At 43.3% G+C, this 17,133-nt stretch overlaps 1 protein-coding gene and 1 long non-coding RNA gene across 4 annotated transcripts in view; one reads left to right on the top strand and one right to left on the bottom strand.

The window, feature by feature from the left end:
• The window catches only part of rabep1 (rabaptin, RAB GTPase binding effector protein 1), a 57,276-nt gene extending 51,923 nt beyond the window's left edge, over positions 1–5,353 (bottom strand). For all 3 annotated transcript variants that reach the window (XM_034177685.1, XM_034177687.1, XM_034177688.1), the window contains exon 1: positions 5,194–5,353. In XM_034177685.1, the coding sequence (XP_034033576.1) occupies positions 5,194–5,239 (46 nt within the window). In that variant the 5' untranslated portion in view covers positions 5,240–5,353. The remainder of the gene's footprint in view (positions 1–5,193) is intronic.
• LOC117516825 lies at positions 4,208–12,815 on the top strand. The gene is made up of 4 exons (XR_004562551.1): positions 4,208–4,222; positions 5,186–5,194; positions 9,166–9,172; positions 12,503–12,815. It is a non-coding gene; the product is annotated as an uncharacterized LOC117516825 (long non-coding RNA).
• Positions 12,816–17,133: the final 4,318 nt, after the last annotated feature.

The raw sequence follows: 17,133 nt of genomic DNA, 5'->3' as shown, positions 1-17,133 counted from the left end.
GACTGTGGATGACTGAATGAAAGTCATATTCAGTGATGAATCTCGAATCTGCATTGGGCAAGGTGATGATGCTGGAACTTCTGTTTGGTGCCGTTCCAATAAGATTTATAAAGATGACTGCCTGAAGAGAACATGTAAATTTCCACAGTCATTGATTATATGGGGCTGCATGTCAGGTAAAGGCACTGGGGAGATGGCTGTCATTACATCATCAATAAATGCACAAGCTTACGTTGATATTTTGGACACTTTTCTTATCCCATCAATTGAAAGGATGTTTGGGGATGATGAAATCATTTTTCAAGATGATAATGCATCTTGCCATAGAGCAAAAACTGTGAAAACATTCCTTGCAAAAAGACACATAGGGTCAATGTCATGGCCTGCAAATAGTCCGGATCTTAATCCAATTGAAAATCTTTGGTGGACGTTGAAGAAAATGGTCCATAACAAGGCTCCAACCTGCAAAGCTGATCTGGCAACAGCAATCAGAGAAAGCTGGAGCCAGATTGATGAAGAGTACTGTTTGTCATTCATTAAGTCCATGCCTCAGAGACTGCAAGCTGTTATAAAAGCCAGAGGTGGTGCAACAAAATACTAGTGATGTGTTGGAGCGTTCTTTTGTTTTTCATGATTCCATATTTTTTTCCTCAGAATTGAGTGATTCCATATTTTTTTTCCCTCTGCTTGATCTAAAAAAGTAACCATTACTGACTGCCACAATTTTTTTTCCTGATTTCTTATAGTGTTTCTTAAAGCCAGAAAGTTGCCATTTGAAATGACTTTAGTTTTGTGTCATGTCTGTGATCTGCTTTTTTTCTACAAAATTAAACAACTGAATGAACATCCTCCGAGGCCGGTGATTCCATAATTTTTGCCAGGGGTTGTATATGGCGCTTTTCCATCTGCATCAGACACTCAAAGTGCTTTACACATCAATGCCTCACATTCACCGTGATGTGAGGCTGCAGTCATGCAAGGCACAGACTATACACCGGGAGCAACTAGGGGATTAAGGATGTCGCACAAGGGCCCTTAGTGATTTTCTGGTCAGTCTGGGATTTTAGCCAAGGAGCCTCTGCTCTCAAGCCCAACACTTTAACCACTAGACCATCACCTCCCCCGATTGGTTGGTCTCCCCGGAAGTGGAGAAATTATGTCATATGCATCATATTTTGTTCCTTACCGCCTGCCCTAAAACGAGACTGCGGTGCCCAATTAATTATTTAACATTGCCAGTACGATGTCAAAATGACTGTGCACGGCACGCGGAGGTTTTTTGCTAAACCGGGAAATAGGGAGAGCACGCCCCCATGTTTTGGCTGCAAGTCCCCTTGCCAAAATGCAATTTTTTTAAGCGCTATTCCTAGCATACATCCGTCCCCTCACCGATCAAATTCTTCCATGAATATATAACACTGATGCCAGGAAATAGCAAGCCCGTTTGAAATAGAGTTTTTTTTTTTCCAAAATACTAAAAAAAAGTAGCAAAATGACAGTAAGAATGTGTAAATATGTCCTATTTCACAGAGCTCCCACACTCTTTTGTTGTTGTTTCGGTCCTTCAAAAAGCCTCAGAATGCCCAATTTTGACCTCAAATTTTCAAAAGCTAAACAAGGAAGCAGGGAGGGCCCTCGTTCCACACGACCCCCTTCCCTCCAACTCTGTCACTCCGCCCTCTTGCATCTGGCGCTGGCCCCCTTGCTAAATTTTCCTAGAAAAACCTCTGGCACACCTGAAAATAATAGGTGCCAGGTCTATTCTCCAGAAGGGAGCAACAACACACGTGTCTGGGAGGAGTCCCTCATGCTGCTTGTCTGCAAAATTTAATCTGTTAGCATGGATGCCTAAATGAAAATCAACACACAACGCAGCCTTAACACCAGCGTGATGCTCACTGTGTGTTTTGGGAGTTATGCAGCAAACCACAAAGATAATCCAAAAAATTTTATACAAAACTCAAAACTGCCTGATTACATCAGACGGCTGAGCTTTTTGCTCTGAGGCTCCTGAAGTGCTCATCATGTCTGTTAAACACTGGGAAACACAAAAAGCTCACGTGACTCAACAACCTAAGACAAGGCCGCAGCCAGTCAACTGACAGGATATAATGTGGACAGCTGATGACTCATCGCTGACCGAGAAAAATGTTGAACTTTGTTACAGCCTCAAAAACGTGAATCTGTCAGAACCTGGATAACTTCAGGAAAAACAATTAGGAAAAAAAAAACCCAAACAAACAAACATCTGTTGGCCAGAATGCTAGGCTGAGACATAAGCAATTACAATTTCCTTAAAACATTAGATTTTTTTTTTTAAATCTGTTAAAAAGCAGAACTTTTTAAGTACCTGTAGCCCATTCCTTTTGGATTGACCAAAAGAACAATGTTTGATGTTTATATTTGTGAATGAACCAACCCTCCAATTAGCATCACAAAGTTAGCATTTTGCAAACTGGGCCCTGATTTAAAAAAAAAAAAATCCAATTTCTGTAGGAAATATAAATGGGGCGGGGGGTGGGGGGACTAAGTACAGACTCCATTAATTTATAACCATGTGAGCAAAGTTTGCATGGAAGAACTTTTGGACTGAGATCGAGAGCGAGCTCACAAAATTATTCTGCTCTCTGCCGTACTAGTTGCTTACACCCCTGTCACAGCTTGACAATTTAGCCAGTGAATGCCGATGGTGTCATACATCTAATAAGTTATGGGTAACTTTTATTTCAGTTAAGAGCACATTGAAGCACACTGATATATGTTGTAATAGGCCGAGTACCTCGAAAAATTTTGGGCATGCACAATATTTAAGACGCATGCCAGCATATGACCGATACATCCTGCATAGGTGGGACATAAGTTGTACGTAAATTATGTGATTGTTGACACACGTTTCTTGTAAATTACTCATAAGTCGAAATACATCAATTAATGCTGTCCACTGATTGGCTGAAAGCTGCAGTCCTCATGGAAAGACTGTTTCAAATACTAAAACCATTCACACATGGAGTAAATATAAAGCGTTAATCTGACCACTTCGTTTCAGCCAGATTCATCATCACAGCCTGACAAAAACTTATCCACATAAAGCGTCCTGATATTGGAAAACAATGCCTGAAAATACTTTAACTCCTTGTCGTGGCTGAAGAAACATAGCATTTTTAAAGAAGTCCCTCTGTGTTTTGTCTGCTCCAGGTGTGTTTCTCAACCTGAACTAGAGGACGCCGGCTTTGTGCCACAACAAAACAATTCATTCACATCAACCTTTACCACAGACAGTCAATTCCAGCAGTCTGTTTCAGCAGTCTGCATGCAATGAAAATAAATCTCATGATCCACCAAGGTAAAAATAAAATAATGTTAAATTACTCTGTGTTGCCTCTGTGTGGAGAAGAGACACCGCGCAACAATGCATGTGCGCTCAATGACGTGTTCGTCAATATTTAAGTGTTCCACCTGCCAAACAAAAGGATTCTGCTGGTGGTGGAAACACAAACCAAGCCAGACTTAACTGTTCCGACACGTACCATACCATGCAGTACCGACCTGGACCGCTCTGTGGAAACAGGGCGATCGGCATAGCTGGCTAAATCGTCAAGGTGTGACAGGGCCCTTACATGTAATATATCTGTACTAGTCTTGGCTGAAGAAGTAACCTTAACTGAACTAGACTCCCATCCTGAGGGAGCAGTAGACTCATCCACTTCACACTATGGTGTCCGAGGATTCATACCAGCCCCAATGGGCCTCAGTACCTGGATAGGACTCCTCAGGAAACATCAACACTAATTACAACTGACTGTATTAAGGAATAGAGAGGTTTTAACCAGCACCATGAATGAAAACAAACGCTGCTGGTTCTCCCAAAAATATACATCCTGAGCCTCAAGAGTTCCACTGTCTGTGTAAATTCCTCCATCACAGTAAGACTTTTTATTAAGATGACTTGGTATGTCTATAGAAGCAGAAAAACTCAGACAAACTGCACTAATCAAACTTTTTTGTTTTTGATCCCCCCCCACCCCCACCATCTTGTCTGCCAGGTTCCAGGTAATGGGCGACCATATGGGGGTAGCATAATCCAGACTAGATTATGTTATTATGATTTAACTTTCTTGACAAAGAAACTGATGAGTAAAGTAATTTCAGGTCTTAATGAGATACTGCATCCACAAGCGCCAATCTGAGCATTAATTAAACAACTTATTCATGCATTCATTTTGTGCCTCTTATCCATGTCTGCATCATGTGACAGGCAACTAAGAAGATCATCCCATACTTCCTTATCCTCACCCAAGTCCTCTAACTCCTTCTGGGGGATCCCGATGCATTCCCAAACCAGCTAGGAAATAAAATCCCTCCAGCGTGTCCTGGGTTGTCCCCAGGGCCTCCTCCCAGCTGTAAGTGCCTGAAAGACCTATCTAGGGAGGGGAGTGGGGGGAGCATCCTCACCAGATGGCAGAACAACCTTAGCTGGCTCAGTGTGATCCAAAAAAGATAGTCAAGCTTCTCACCCTGTCCAAAAGTGTAAGCCAAGATACAAACGGGGGAACCTCATTTTCGCCGCTTGTATCTTTGGTTGTTACCCAAGTTCATGACCACAGTTGAGAATAGGAGCAGAAACAGACTGGTAAATCAAGTGTCACCTTCTGGCTCAGCCCTTTCTTCACCACAATGGTCCAGTACAGCGCCTGCAGTACATCAGGTCCAGCCCCAGTCCATATATATGACGAATCTGTTAATTATCAAAGTAATCCACGGATAACTGGTAGAAAACCAGTACTGTAGTTGCTTAAAGTTCCGGGGGGGGGGGTGTAGGACCACAGAACAGGCCGCAGACCCAGGTTTGACAAACCTGTTGCCGGATCCACCTGCTGTACTTGGTCCAGCCTCAGAGGCGGACTGATCCAGTTAAAGAGGAGCAGACTGGGCCAGGCTAACGAGTCCGGCTAAGTCGACAGCTAACCTACTAAACACACGTTAGCTGCGTCACGTTAACTAGTTGTTTACGCTGGTCGCTGTTAGTCAGTTTAACGCGGATCCGTTAAAAACAGGTGTCGAAATGTGCTGAACATAAAAGCAGTGACACGTCAACCTGCAGATGCTAACAAGCTAATGTTGTCAAGGATGTAGAGGCCGCTACTCAAAGCCACCAACAGCCGCTGTCAAAGCCCACAAAAACCAGACATTTACCGTCAGGGTGGGACGACGGAGGCGACCCCGAGGCCGGTTCGGCCATGGTCTCCTGAGGGGAGCTTCAGGGAATCAGCGTGGAACAGAGCAACGAGTGTCCAAGAAAACAGGCTAACATCACTCAGCTGCACCGCCGTCAAGATAGCGGCAGCAAGGGCGGCTTCCCGCCGGACTTTCAAAATAAAGCCGACTACGCGTCCGCACAACAGGATAATAAAACGGCAACAGAGGAGGACGAGTCATTGCGAAAAATAATTTTCATTATAAAATAAATGTAATGTATGACCGACAGTGGGTTACAAAAAAAGAACAGAAAAAAACTTACTGACCACAACCACGGCAGGATGGCTCACTGCTGACAGGTGTGTGTGTGTGTGTGTGTGTGTGTGTGTGTGTGTGTGTGTGTGTGTGTGTGTGTGTGTGTGTGTGTGTGTGTGTGTGTGTGTGTGTGTGTGTGTGTGTGTGTGTGTGTGTGTGTGTGTGTGTTGCCATTTAAAAAAAAAATACATTCATAAGACAGCTCTAAAGGTATCACAAGTTTATATACCATTATTATTATTATTATTATTTCTACAGTGGTACTAAGTTGTGGAATGATTTCCCTGTTTCTATCTTTAATCTCAGCAATGAAACTAGCCTGGCAAAACACCAACTAGGAAGAATTGGATAACATTGAGGAGATATGGACAATCTAAAAACAACCGCCTACAGCACAGCAAAAGAGGTCTTGGGTATCCCAAATTGTAAGATTCCAGACTGGTTTCAAAAATATGATGAGGACATTCAAGAACTTCTTGCTGCAAAGAACAAAGTCAAGCAGTTTTTCTGTCCACCAAAGCCAGGGTGGATCGTAGAATGAAAGACAGCTGGAGGAACAACAAGATTGAAGAGGTACAAAACCATGTAGATAAGAATGACTCCCAGGGCCTATTCTCAGCTCTGAGGGCAGTCTACAGCCCAAGAACTAATGCCGTAGCCCCAGTACAATCCGCTGATGGCACTTTACTGACTGACAAGAAAGACATCAGCGAGCGCTTGAAAGAGCACTTCTGAAACCTGCTTAACCAACAGGGTGCCACTGTCAAAAATGTTGTCACCAATCTCGCAGTTCACCCCACAAAAGAATAGCTGTGCACTCCAATTACCATGGAAGAGCTGGAGAAGGCACTGAAAGAGACCAGAAGAGGCAAAGCCCCAGGTCAAGATGGCATTCCACCAGCAGTCCTGAAGCAAGGTGGCCAGGCTCTGAAGAACCAACTGCTTGCACTTTACAACATCTGCTGGCAAAAACAACAACTTCCCCAGGATTTTAAAGATGCCCTGATAGTCACCATCTACAAAAAGAAGGGAGATCGGAGTGAGTGTGGTAACCATCAAGCTATATCTCTTCTATCAAGTGCTGGCTAAGATCATGCTCGACAGGTTAAAGATACTCTCTGAGAGGATTCTTCCAGAAAGCCAGTGTGGCTTCAGAGCTGGAAGATCTACAGCAGATATGATATTCTCCCTTCAACAACTCCAGGAAAAAGCAGCAGCACAACAGCAACCCCTGTACATCGTGTTTGTGGGCTTCTCCAAGACCTTTGACACCGTCAACAGAGAAACACAGTGGAAGGTACTCAAAGCCTATGGTTGTCCAGAGATGTTTGTCAACATGATCAGGCAGTTTCATGATGGAATGACGGGACAAGTGTCAATCGGAAGTGAGCCCTTCTAGATCAGCCATGGCGTTAAACAGGGCTGTGTACTTGCGCGAACACTCGTCATATCTACCTAGCTGCTGTTCTGGAAACTATGTCTGAAAACCTCAGCAAAGACGTTTACATTCACTCGCGCACAGAAGGAACTTTTCAACCTGGCACGTTTGAGGGCTGAAACGAAAACAAGAACCATCTGTGTCAGAGAACTACTATATGCTGATGATTCTGCTCTGGTTGCCACAGATCCTTCTGACATCCAAGAGACTGTGGACCAATTCCATGCAGCTGCAACACAGTTCAGAATAAAGATAAATATTACAAAGACTGAACTGCTCTTTCAGCCTCCCCAGACAGCAATGACCTAAGCAGACCTGACATAACTGTCAGTGGAGAGGTCTTGAGAAGTGCCAACAGCTTCACATATCTGGGGAGTACAGTTACCAACAACAACTCATCAGATGCTGAAATTGAGAGAAGAATACAGTCGGCAACAAAAGCTTTTGGAGCCTTACACGGACATCTGTGGTCCTGCCATGACATTAAGCTACAAACCAAGATTAATGTGTACAACACTGCTGTGTTGCTGGCCCTGCTATATTCATCTGACACCATGACCCTCTATAGACCCCACATCAAAAATATCACGCGAGTCCAGTTGCGTTACTTACGAGCAATCATGCATATCAGGTGGCAAGACAGAATTCCCGATGTGGAGGTGTTGAGCTGAGCTAAGACTGTCAGTGCTGAAGCACTGATCACATCAGCTCAACTGAGATGGGCAGGCCATGGCAGAAGAATGCTGGATGAAGGGCTGCACAAAACAGTCTTTTATGGTGGGCTGGCAGCTGGAAGATGAAGCAGAGATGGTCAGAAGCTGCGGTATAAAGATGTGCTGAAGCGACACATGAAGAAGTGTAACATCGACCCTGATACATGGGACGAACAAGCAGCTACAGACCCCTATGATGGGGTGTAACAGGAAGTCCATCATGACTGAAAATAAGCGCCTGCAGGAACAGGGGAAACCGGGGCGTGGTGAATCAGTAGCTACAGTGAGGAAAATAAGTATTTGAACACCCTGCGATTTTGTAAGTGGGAGGGGTCTGAAATTTCTATCTTAGGTGCATGTCGACTGTGAGAGACATAATCTAAAAAAAAAAATCCGGAAACCACAATGTATGATTTTTTAATAATGTATTTGATTTACTGCTGCAAATAAGTATTTGAACACCTGTGAAAATCAATGTTAATATTTGGTACAGTAGCCTTTGTTTGCAATTACAGAGGTCAAACATTTCCTGTAGTTTTTCACCAGGTTTTCACACACTGCAGCAGGGATTTTGGTCCACTCCTCCATACAGATCTTCTCTAGATCTTTCAGGTTTGGAGTTTCAGCTCCCTCCAAAGATTTTCTATTGAGTTCAGGTCTGGAGACTGGCCAGGCCACTCCAGGACCTTGAAATGCTTCTTACAGAGCCCCTCCTTAGTTGCCCTGCACTGAAAAAAGTGAAACACAGTGCACTTCATTCAAAGTACTTGTTTACATTGGTCTAATGGAAAATTGTGGTTTCCAGTTTAAATCTGCTGGAATCACTTTATAAAATCCTAAATATACATTGTGAGAAACTAAAAAAAATTAGCTGTAACAAATTACATCAATTTTTTTAAGTTGATCCAAAGTAACATTTTTTCAGTGTGGCTGTGTGTTTGGGGTCATTGTCATGCAGGAAGACCCAGCCATGACCCATCTTCAATGCTCTTACTGAGGGAAGGAGGTTGTTTGCCAAAATCTCGCAATACATGACCCCATCCATCCTCCCTTTAATACGGTGCAGTCGTCCTGTCCCCTTTGCAGAAGAGCACTCCCAGAGTATGATGTTTCCACCCCCATGATTCACAGTTGGGATGGTTTTCTTGGGGTTGTTCTCAACCTCTAAACATGGTAAGTGAAGTTGATTCCAAAAAGCTCTATTCTGGTCTCATCTGACCACATGACCTTCTCCCATGCCTCCTCTGGATCATCCAGATGGTCACTGGTGAACTTCAAACAGGCCTGGACATGTGCTGGCTTGAGCAGGGGGACCTTGTTGCCCTGCAGGATTTTAAACCATGACAGCATCATGTGTTACTAATGTAATCTTTGTGACTGTGGTCCCAGCTCTCTTCAGGTCATTGACCAGGTCCTCCTGTGTAGTTCTGAGCTTTCTCAGAATCATCCTTACCCCACAAAGTGAGATCTTGCATGGAATCCCAGACCGAGGGAGACTGACAGTCATCTTGTGTTTCTTCCACTTTCTAATAAATAATCATAACAGTTGTTGTCTTCTATCAAGCTGCTTGCCTGTTGTCCTGTAGTCCATCCCAGCCTTGTGCAGGTCTACAGTTTTGTCCCTGGTGTCCTTAGACACAAACATAAATTATTTAAAAAATCATACATTGTGATTTCCAGATTTTTTTTTTTTTTTTTTTTAGATTATGTCTCTCACAGTGGACATGCACCTAAGATGAAAATTTCAGACCCCTCCATGATTTCTAAGTGGGAGAACTTGCAAAATCGCAGGGTGTTCAAATACTTATTTTCCTCACTGTATATCTGCAGATCTACATATATATTTGCAGCAGTTATGCCATATTTGTATGCATAAAGACATACACACACTCATCTTCAACTGCTTAGTCCAATTAAGGGTTGCGGGGGGCTGGAGCCCATCCCAGCAGTCATAGAGCGTGAGGCAGGGTACACCCAGGACTGGAGGCCAGTCTGTCACAGGGCTACAAACAGACAAACAAACACAGTCACACACACACGCACACCTACAGACAATTTAAAGATTCCAATCCACCTAACCCGCATGCCTTTGAATGTGGGAGGAAACCAGAGCACCCAGAGGAAACCCACGCAAACATGGGGAGAACATGCAAACTCCACACAGAAAGGCCACAGATGGGAATTGAACCCATGACCTTCTCGCTGTGAGGCAACAGTGCTAACCACCAAGCAACCATGCTCATGCTGCCCTGCATAAAGACATCCCCCTTATAAATTAGTGTTTTGTTTTTGGATACATTAAGGGTAAAACTAGTCAGTTTTTCCTATCAAAAGTAAATTTTGTGGATGTCAGTGTCTTTGTATTTATTTCTCACAACAGAGGAAAGGTGCCCCCAAAAAATTCTTATTAGTGAGAAGACTACCCCGTCCAACTGATGAGCATGTGTTATGTCTTCTCCAGATTATATTTCATGCAGCTATCATGGAATGAATTAGAATGAATTTGTGCTGCTGTGATGAAAATGAGGCACTTTTCATCACCATATCATGAACCAATAGATTAATGTATATTTCGTGGTGCTGAATCACGACATACAGTGAGACCAGGTTGGACTATCAGCTATTTGATAACATGACTCATGTGTCATATGCACCCGGGGTGCAGTGAATCGGGGCACAGTGAAACAGTCTAGAATGTGATTTACGAAGCCCAGTATCAAGTGGATGAAAATATTACTTGTTGAAGCTTATACATTTATTTTTCCATTAATTATTTCTATAATTTGTGTATATAAACAACTGTTTTCACATTTGAACAGAAATTATCACAGTTGTATTTATAATAGCTTCTAAAGGACTTATATCACTATATAAGACACTCACACATTACACAGCTGGTTTGCTGGATTATAGTTTGTATATGCATCAGCATATATTTAATAATTTTGAAGAAATCTTTATAATCATGTGTTTTTTCATTATATTCTAAGTTGGTTCACTGTGCCCTGTGAATTAGTGTCCGGGGCACAGTAAATCACAAATTTTAAAATCGATTTTAAACACCTGTAAATTAAATTACACTTGGGAAGACATAAATAACACAGCCTTATAAACAATAACTTGCTGTATTAAATCCACAATAGAACCTGTGCATAATGTGTTTATGCTGCCACAAAACAACATTTCTGATCCACTGTGCCCCGGCTTCCCCTACCAAGCTGCTCACAATAGAAGGCACACACCCCTGACCCAGTCACTGACCCAGTCACTGACCCAGTGCAGACGCTGTGGACGGTCCTGCCGCTCTAAAGCTGGACTGGCTGCATATGAGCGATCGTGTAAAGTGTAGGCACACCAACAGTCAACATCAAAAACGATGGACTGTCAATGATTATTATTATTATTATTATTATTATTATTATTATTATCATCATCATTATTCTGAAGGCCACAATTGAAACAAGTTTTATGTTTTATTGTGCGATCCTCAGCAATGGGTGTTTTATGTGCATGTACTTTATTGCCAAACTAATCTAATCACAATAAATAATAAATATAAAATGATTACTGGATGCAACTATATTGAAAAAAATTGGAGTGATATTTACTTGAAAAAACCTCACACTCAGAAATTCCAAGTAAATTTTACAAGGAGAAATCTTAAGTAAATTTTACTTGCATATATTAGTTTATTTAAAAGAATAACTCAAGTAACATTTACTCGCAATTATCAATTGAATATTTTCATTGAATTTTACTCTCTCTTTATTCATAAAAAGTAACACTTTTCAGCTGTTCCCCTTGTTTTCACTCAAAGTTGCCACAGCAGATCCAATTTGCATCTGCATGTTGATTTGGCACAAATTCTACACTGGATGCCCTTCCTCACGCACCTCCACATTACATGGAGAAATGTGGCAGGGGTGGGGTTTGAACTGCGAACCTTTTGCACTGAAACCAAGTGAACTAACCACTTGGCCACACCTCGGATTATTAAAAATAATTAAATTTGTCAGTGAGACAAAAGAAATTATGTTTAGAAAAAAGATGCATCAAGATGCATCAACGGTAGATGCAGTTGGTCTGCTCTGTGTCAACCTGATCCCGTTAGATCTCAGAAGCTAAGCAGAGTAGGATCTGGTTAGTACTTGAATGGGAGACCTCTCTGGAACACCAGTGGACGTGTGTGTTTCTCCAGGTAAAACGGGAGTTGTGTCAGGATGGGCATCCGGCATGAAACTTGTGCCAAATACCAATGCGGATCTAGCTGGATCCGCTGTGGTGACCCCGAAAAAAAAAAAAAACGGGAGCAGCTGAATGAACACCAAAGATGCATCAATGGTTGTTTTATAATGAACACATTCATGAACTAATGATCCAAGATCTGCTGTGGCGACTCCGAGTGGAAACAAGGGCAGCCAAAGGGACTTTAAACTCAGTGCAGGGGTGGTGGCCAAGCGGTTAGTGCACTTGGTTTCAGTGCAGATGGTTCCTGGTTCAAACCCCACCCCTGTCACACTTCTCCATGTACAACGCCAATTCCAATGAAGTTGGGACGTTGTGCAAAATGTAAATAAAAACAGAATACAATGATTTGCAAATCCTCTTCAACCTATATTTGTCATGATTTGCCCTGCTCGGTCCGCGATCATTATGATTTTCTGTCAGTTTGTCTTTGTTGAGTTCTTTTGTCTGCTTTTTGATCATCTATTTATTTTGCTTTGTCACAGCTGCAGGTTTTCAGTTCATCACACTTCAACCACATGTTGAGTTTCATTGTGGTTTAGTTTAGCATTTGTTCCACTGTCTTTGATTTTTGTTCATATTGCTTTTGTTGAAGCTTGTTGTTCTGTTCATCACACTTCAGCCACATGTTGAGTTCTGTTCTTGTTAAGTTTTGATCCACTGTTTTTGTTTGTTTGATGATTGCTTTTGTCACTAGTTTGATTTGTCAGCTTTACCACATTAGTCTTCAGTTGTATTATTCATGTCAGTTCTGTTGTAGTTTTGGGCCTTTGAATTTCTGGATGTCTGCTTTTCTTTTCATGGTCAAGTATTAATCTTTTCTGAGTCCATGTATCCCGGTCTTGTTACATCTGTATTGTTAGTTTATGGTTATTAGTTATGTCCATATTGTCGCTGCACTCCCTTGTCTACACTCCCCATCTCTGTTCACATATAATCACGCCGTGTTTCTTGTATCACTGTCTCCCTCTGATCCCTGCACTCTCTTGTCCTGCACTTCCTCATCTCTGTTGTCCACACCCTGTTTTGTCTGCCATCTTGTCACTGCACTCTCTTGTCTGACAGTGTCTCATCTTTGTTTGTCCACACCCTCCTGCCTGCTCACCACACCTGCTCCAAATCACTTCCTAATTAAAACACTGTGTATTTAAGCCCTGCTACTTTTAACGTCGCTTGGTTGTTCGTTGACGTTCCTATCTCCGTTCCAGCTCACATACTTTTGTTCTTTGTTCCAAGCTTAGCTCCTTGTTGCACTCCATGCCTGTTTTTTCTCGAGCTCGCCTTTTGTCATGCCTTTGAAACTTTGAATGCCGTGCTCTGACCTCAGCCTGTATTTTTGACGACGCCTTTGTATTACACCTGCCTTTACCTTCGCCTCACCAACTGCCTTTTTGTGTACCATACCCTCTGCCAGTATTTTTTATTAAAGCCTTCTATATCCAACCACCTGTCTGTGAGTTTGCATTGTGCCTCCTGCCTCCTGCTGTGCCCTGCACTCCGGAGAACCATGACAATATTCAATTGAATACACCACAAAGACAAGATATTTAATGTTCAAACTGATACACTTTATTGTTTTAGTGCAAATATTTGCTCATTTTGAAATGGATGCCTGCAACACCTTTCAAAAACTTGGCACGGGGCAACAAAAGACTGGGAAAGTTGATGAATGCTCAAAGAACACCTGTTTGGAAACAGGTGAGTGTCATGATTGGGTATAAAAGGAGCATCCCCAAAAGTCTCAGCCGTTCACTAGCAAAGATGGGGCAAGGCTCACCACTTTGTGAACAACTGCATGAAAAAATAGTCCAACAGTTTAAGAACAATGTTTCTCAACGTTCAATTGCAAGGAATTTAGGGATTCCATAATCTACAGTCCATAATATAATCAGAAGATTCGGAGAATCTGGAGAACTTTCTACACCTCTTTCTGTTTGCTGCAAGTCAAATCTACCTACGAGTACAAATAAAGTCACCTGAACCTAAACACGTAAGCAGCAAGGCCAAAAACCAACACTGAATGCCCGTGACCTTCGATCCCTCAGGTGGCACTCCATTAAAAACCGACATCATTGTGTAAAGGATCTTACCGTGTGGGCTCAGGAATACTTCAGGAAACCATTGTCAGTTAACACAGTTCGTCGCTACATCTACAAGTGCAACTTAAACCTCTACCATGCAAAGTGAAAGCCATACATCAACAACATCCAGAAACACGATCACCTTCTCTGGGCCCGAGCTCATTTGAAATGGACAGATGCAAAGTGGAAAAGTGTGCTGTGGTCTGAGGAGTCCACATTTCAAATTGTTTTTGGAAATCATGGGTGCCGTGTCCTCTGGACAAAAGAGGAAAAAGACCATTCAGATTGTTACCAGCGCAAAGTTCAAAAGCCAGCATCTGTGATGGTATGGGGGTGTGTTAGTGCCCATGGCATGGACAACTTACACAACACAATGACTAAAAACTGATCTGTAAAAGACTAATAAAATCTAAAATCATGTTCGTCAGCACATCCTGCTGTCAGCAGCAGTCAGGATGGTCTTTTGTCCCCTGAGGGGGGCCTTCAAATCCTGAGGGCCATCTTCATGCAGCATCAAGTCCATGCAAGAAGAAAAAACAGGTGATAAACTGAGGACAGGATGAAATCTAAAACCTCCAGCATGTGTACAAATACTGGTTTTAATATACTGAACGTCAGGAGATGATGTTTTGTGTGCGAGTTCTGACAGATGGACGTGCTTGGTGTGTTGCCCGCACAGACATCCTGTGGTCACTGGAGCGTGGAAGAGGGAGGAGATACTCAGAACTTCTGAGGAAAACTTTACAAGCTGTTCTCTCACAACGTGCCCCTTTTTTTTTTTTTTTTGTCTCTTTTCGCTTTCATTTTTATTATTGACTGAGAGAAATCACACTTCATGTTTTAACCCAACTGTCATTTTCTCTGAAGGTACGTCGCATTCTGAGTCTTTAAGAATATGTTTCTGCAGGGAAATTAATAAGAAATATCACATTTAAATACACTGAATTTAAAGCACATTGTTTGTTTAAGGAGGTGGAAGAAGGATTAAGCAACATGATGGCAGCTGAAGAAGTAGCTTCTGCTTTTAGTTTGTCAGTTATTTTACTTTTGTAAAGACATTTTAAAATCATTTTAAGAATAAAGGAGTAAATATCGAGAGCATTGGCAGATGTATTCCTGATATTAATTTAATGTTGTTTTTGATCATTTATTTCATTAACCCAAAGTTCAGAGTGCATACTGTATGTTTTTGTTTTATAAAGATTTCAGGGCCACAGATAAACGATCCGGACCCAGATGTGGTAAAACATCTCACATTTTATGTTGTATTTAAATAGTAAAAATAAATATATTAACTTCACTCCTTTATTGATTTCTGGCCTAAAATTTAAATGTTTCTATTTTGGATGAAGCTCTGTGTTTTCCACTAAATCACTTAATTCTTTTTTCTTTTCTTTCTTTTTTCTTGTATTTTTCGTAACAAAAAAAAAATGCTGTAATGTTTAAAAATGCACAGCTCTACTTTTTCTTAGTGACCTACTTGTGAATATAAAGATTTTATTCAACACAAACCTTCCAAAACATTCATCCATTTCTGAGAATTCCTGTTAACAACAAACAAACAAAATCAAATGTAAGAATGTGAACTGTTTGGTTTCAGAATAGACTCATTTGGTGCTGAACAGAACAGTGGCGGTTCTGGGGGGGGGGGGGGTCTGGGCCCCTTTAACTATATAAGCTCTCTGTTGTGAAAGTATAGGAACACGGACCCACAACAGGGGGCGCAAATGAACGGACAATGGAGGAAGTCAAATAACAACACTTTACTGTTGTGAATAAGCACAACAAACACAACGGATAACAACAATAGACAAAGAAGTCAATTCACAAAAATGTGTCATGTGGGCAGGCTCGAAGATAAGAGACGTCTGTCCAAAGCAGAACCGGAACCACACGATTTCCTCCGCCACCGAACCCCGGGAATACTGGAGCCACCAAGTCCCGAACTCCCAGGTGGCCACTGCCTCCGCGTGTCGGATCTGGTACTGCTGGCGAGGAACAAAAACAGTTAAATGTGGGTGCGTTTGCACCCAGCAACCCGTATGGCAGGAAAACCACCTCCACCTCTCGTTGGAAGAATGTCTGCTATTTAATGCACAAAAGTAACAAAGGGTTAATGTCAAAGAACACAGTCGGCTGAGTACGGTACCTTCTAGGTAGAGCGATATCTCGGCAAAGAGGTGGAGATGTCGTCCTGCTGATATACCCCTGCTGATCAGATGATTGGTGACAGCTGTCGTAGGCGATAAGTGACAGCTGTCACCCCGGCTGCTCCTGTGAGGCGGCAGCGCCCTCTGGTGCCTGGAGCCCGCACTCCAGACAGGGCGCCCTCTGGTGGTGGTGGGCCAGCAGTACCTCCTCTTCAGCGGCCCACACAACAGGACCCCCCCCTCAACGGGCGCCTCCTGGCGCCCGACCAGGCTTGTCTGGGTGGCGGCGGTAGAAATCGGCCAGGAGGGCCGGGTCCAGGATGAAGCTCCTCTTCACCCAGGAGCGTTCTTCGGGTCCGTACCCCTCCCAGTCCACCAAATACTGGAAGCCCCGGCCCATCCTACGGACATCCAAGAGCCGGCGCACAGTCCAAGCCGGCTCGCCATCGATGATCCGGGCAGGAGGCGGCGCCGGACCCGGAGCACAGAGGGGTGAGGTGTGATGCGGTTTTATCCGGGACACATGGAAAACAGGATGGATCCGCAGTGAGGCCGGAAGCTGAAGCCTCACTGCGGCTGGACTGATGACCTTAAGGATTTTGAAGGGACCGATGTAACGGTCCTGTAGTTTGGGGGAGTCCACTTTCAGGGGAATGTCCTTTGTGGACAACCACACCTCCTGCCCTGGCCGATACGCAGGGGCCGGGGTCCGCCGACGGTCTGCATGGGCTTTTGCCCTCGTCCGGGCCTTTAGCAAAGCAGAATGGGCGGCACGCCACACCCGACGGCACTTCCGCAGGTGGGCCTGGACCGAGGGCACACCGACCTCTCCCTCAACCACCGGAAACAACGGGGGCTGATACCCCAGACACACCTCAAAAGGGGAGAGGCCGGTGGCTGAAGACACCTGGCTGTTATGGGCATACTCGATCCAGGCCAAATGGGTACTCCAGGTCGCCGGGTGCGCGGCCGTCACGCAGCGCAGGGCCTGTTCC

The sequence above is a fragment of the Thalassophryne amazonica genome, chromosome 9 (assembly GCF_902500255.1).
Source record: "Thalassophryne amazonica chromosome 9, fThaAma1.1, whole genome shotgun sequence".
Lineage (NCBI taxonomy): Eukaryota > Metazoa > Chordata > Actinopteri > Batrachoidiformes > Batrachoididae > Thalassophryne > Thalassophryne amazonica.
The sequence above is the reverse complement of the archived record's forward strand: the minus strand, read 5'-3'. Positions and strand labels throughout refer to the sequence as shown.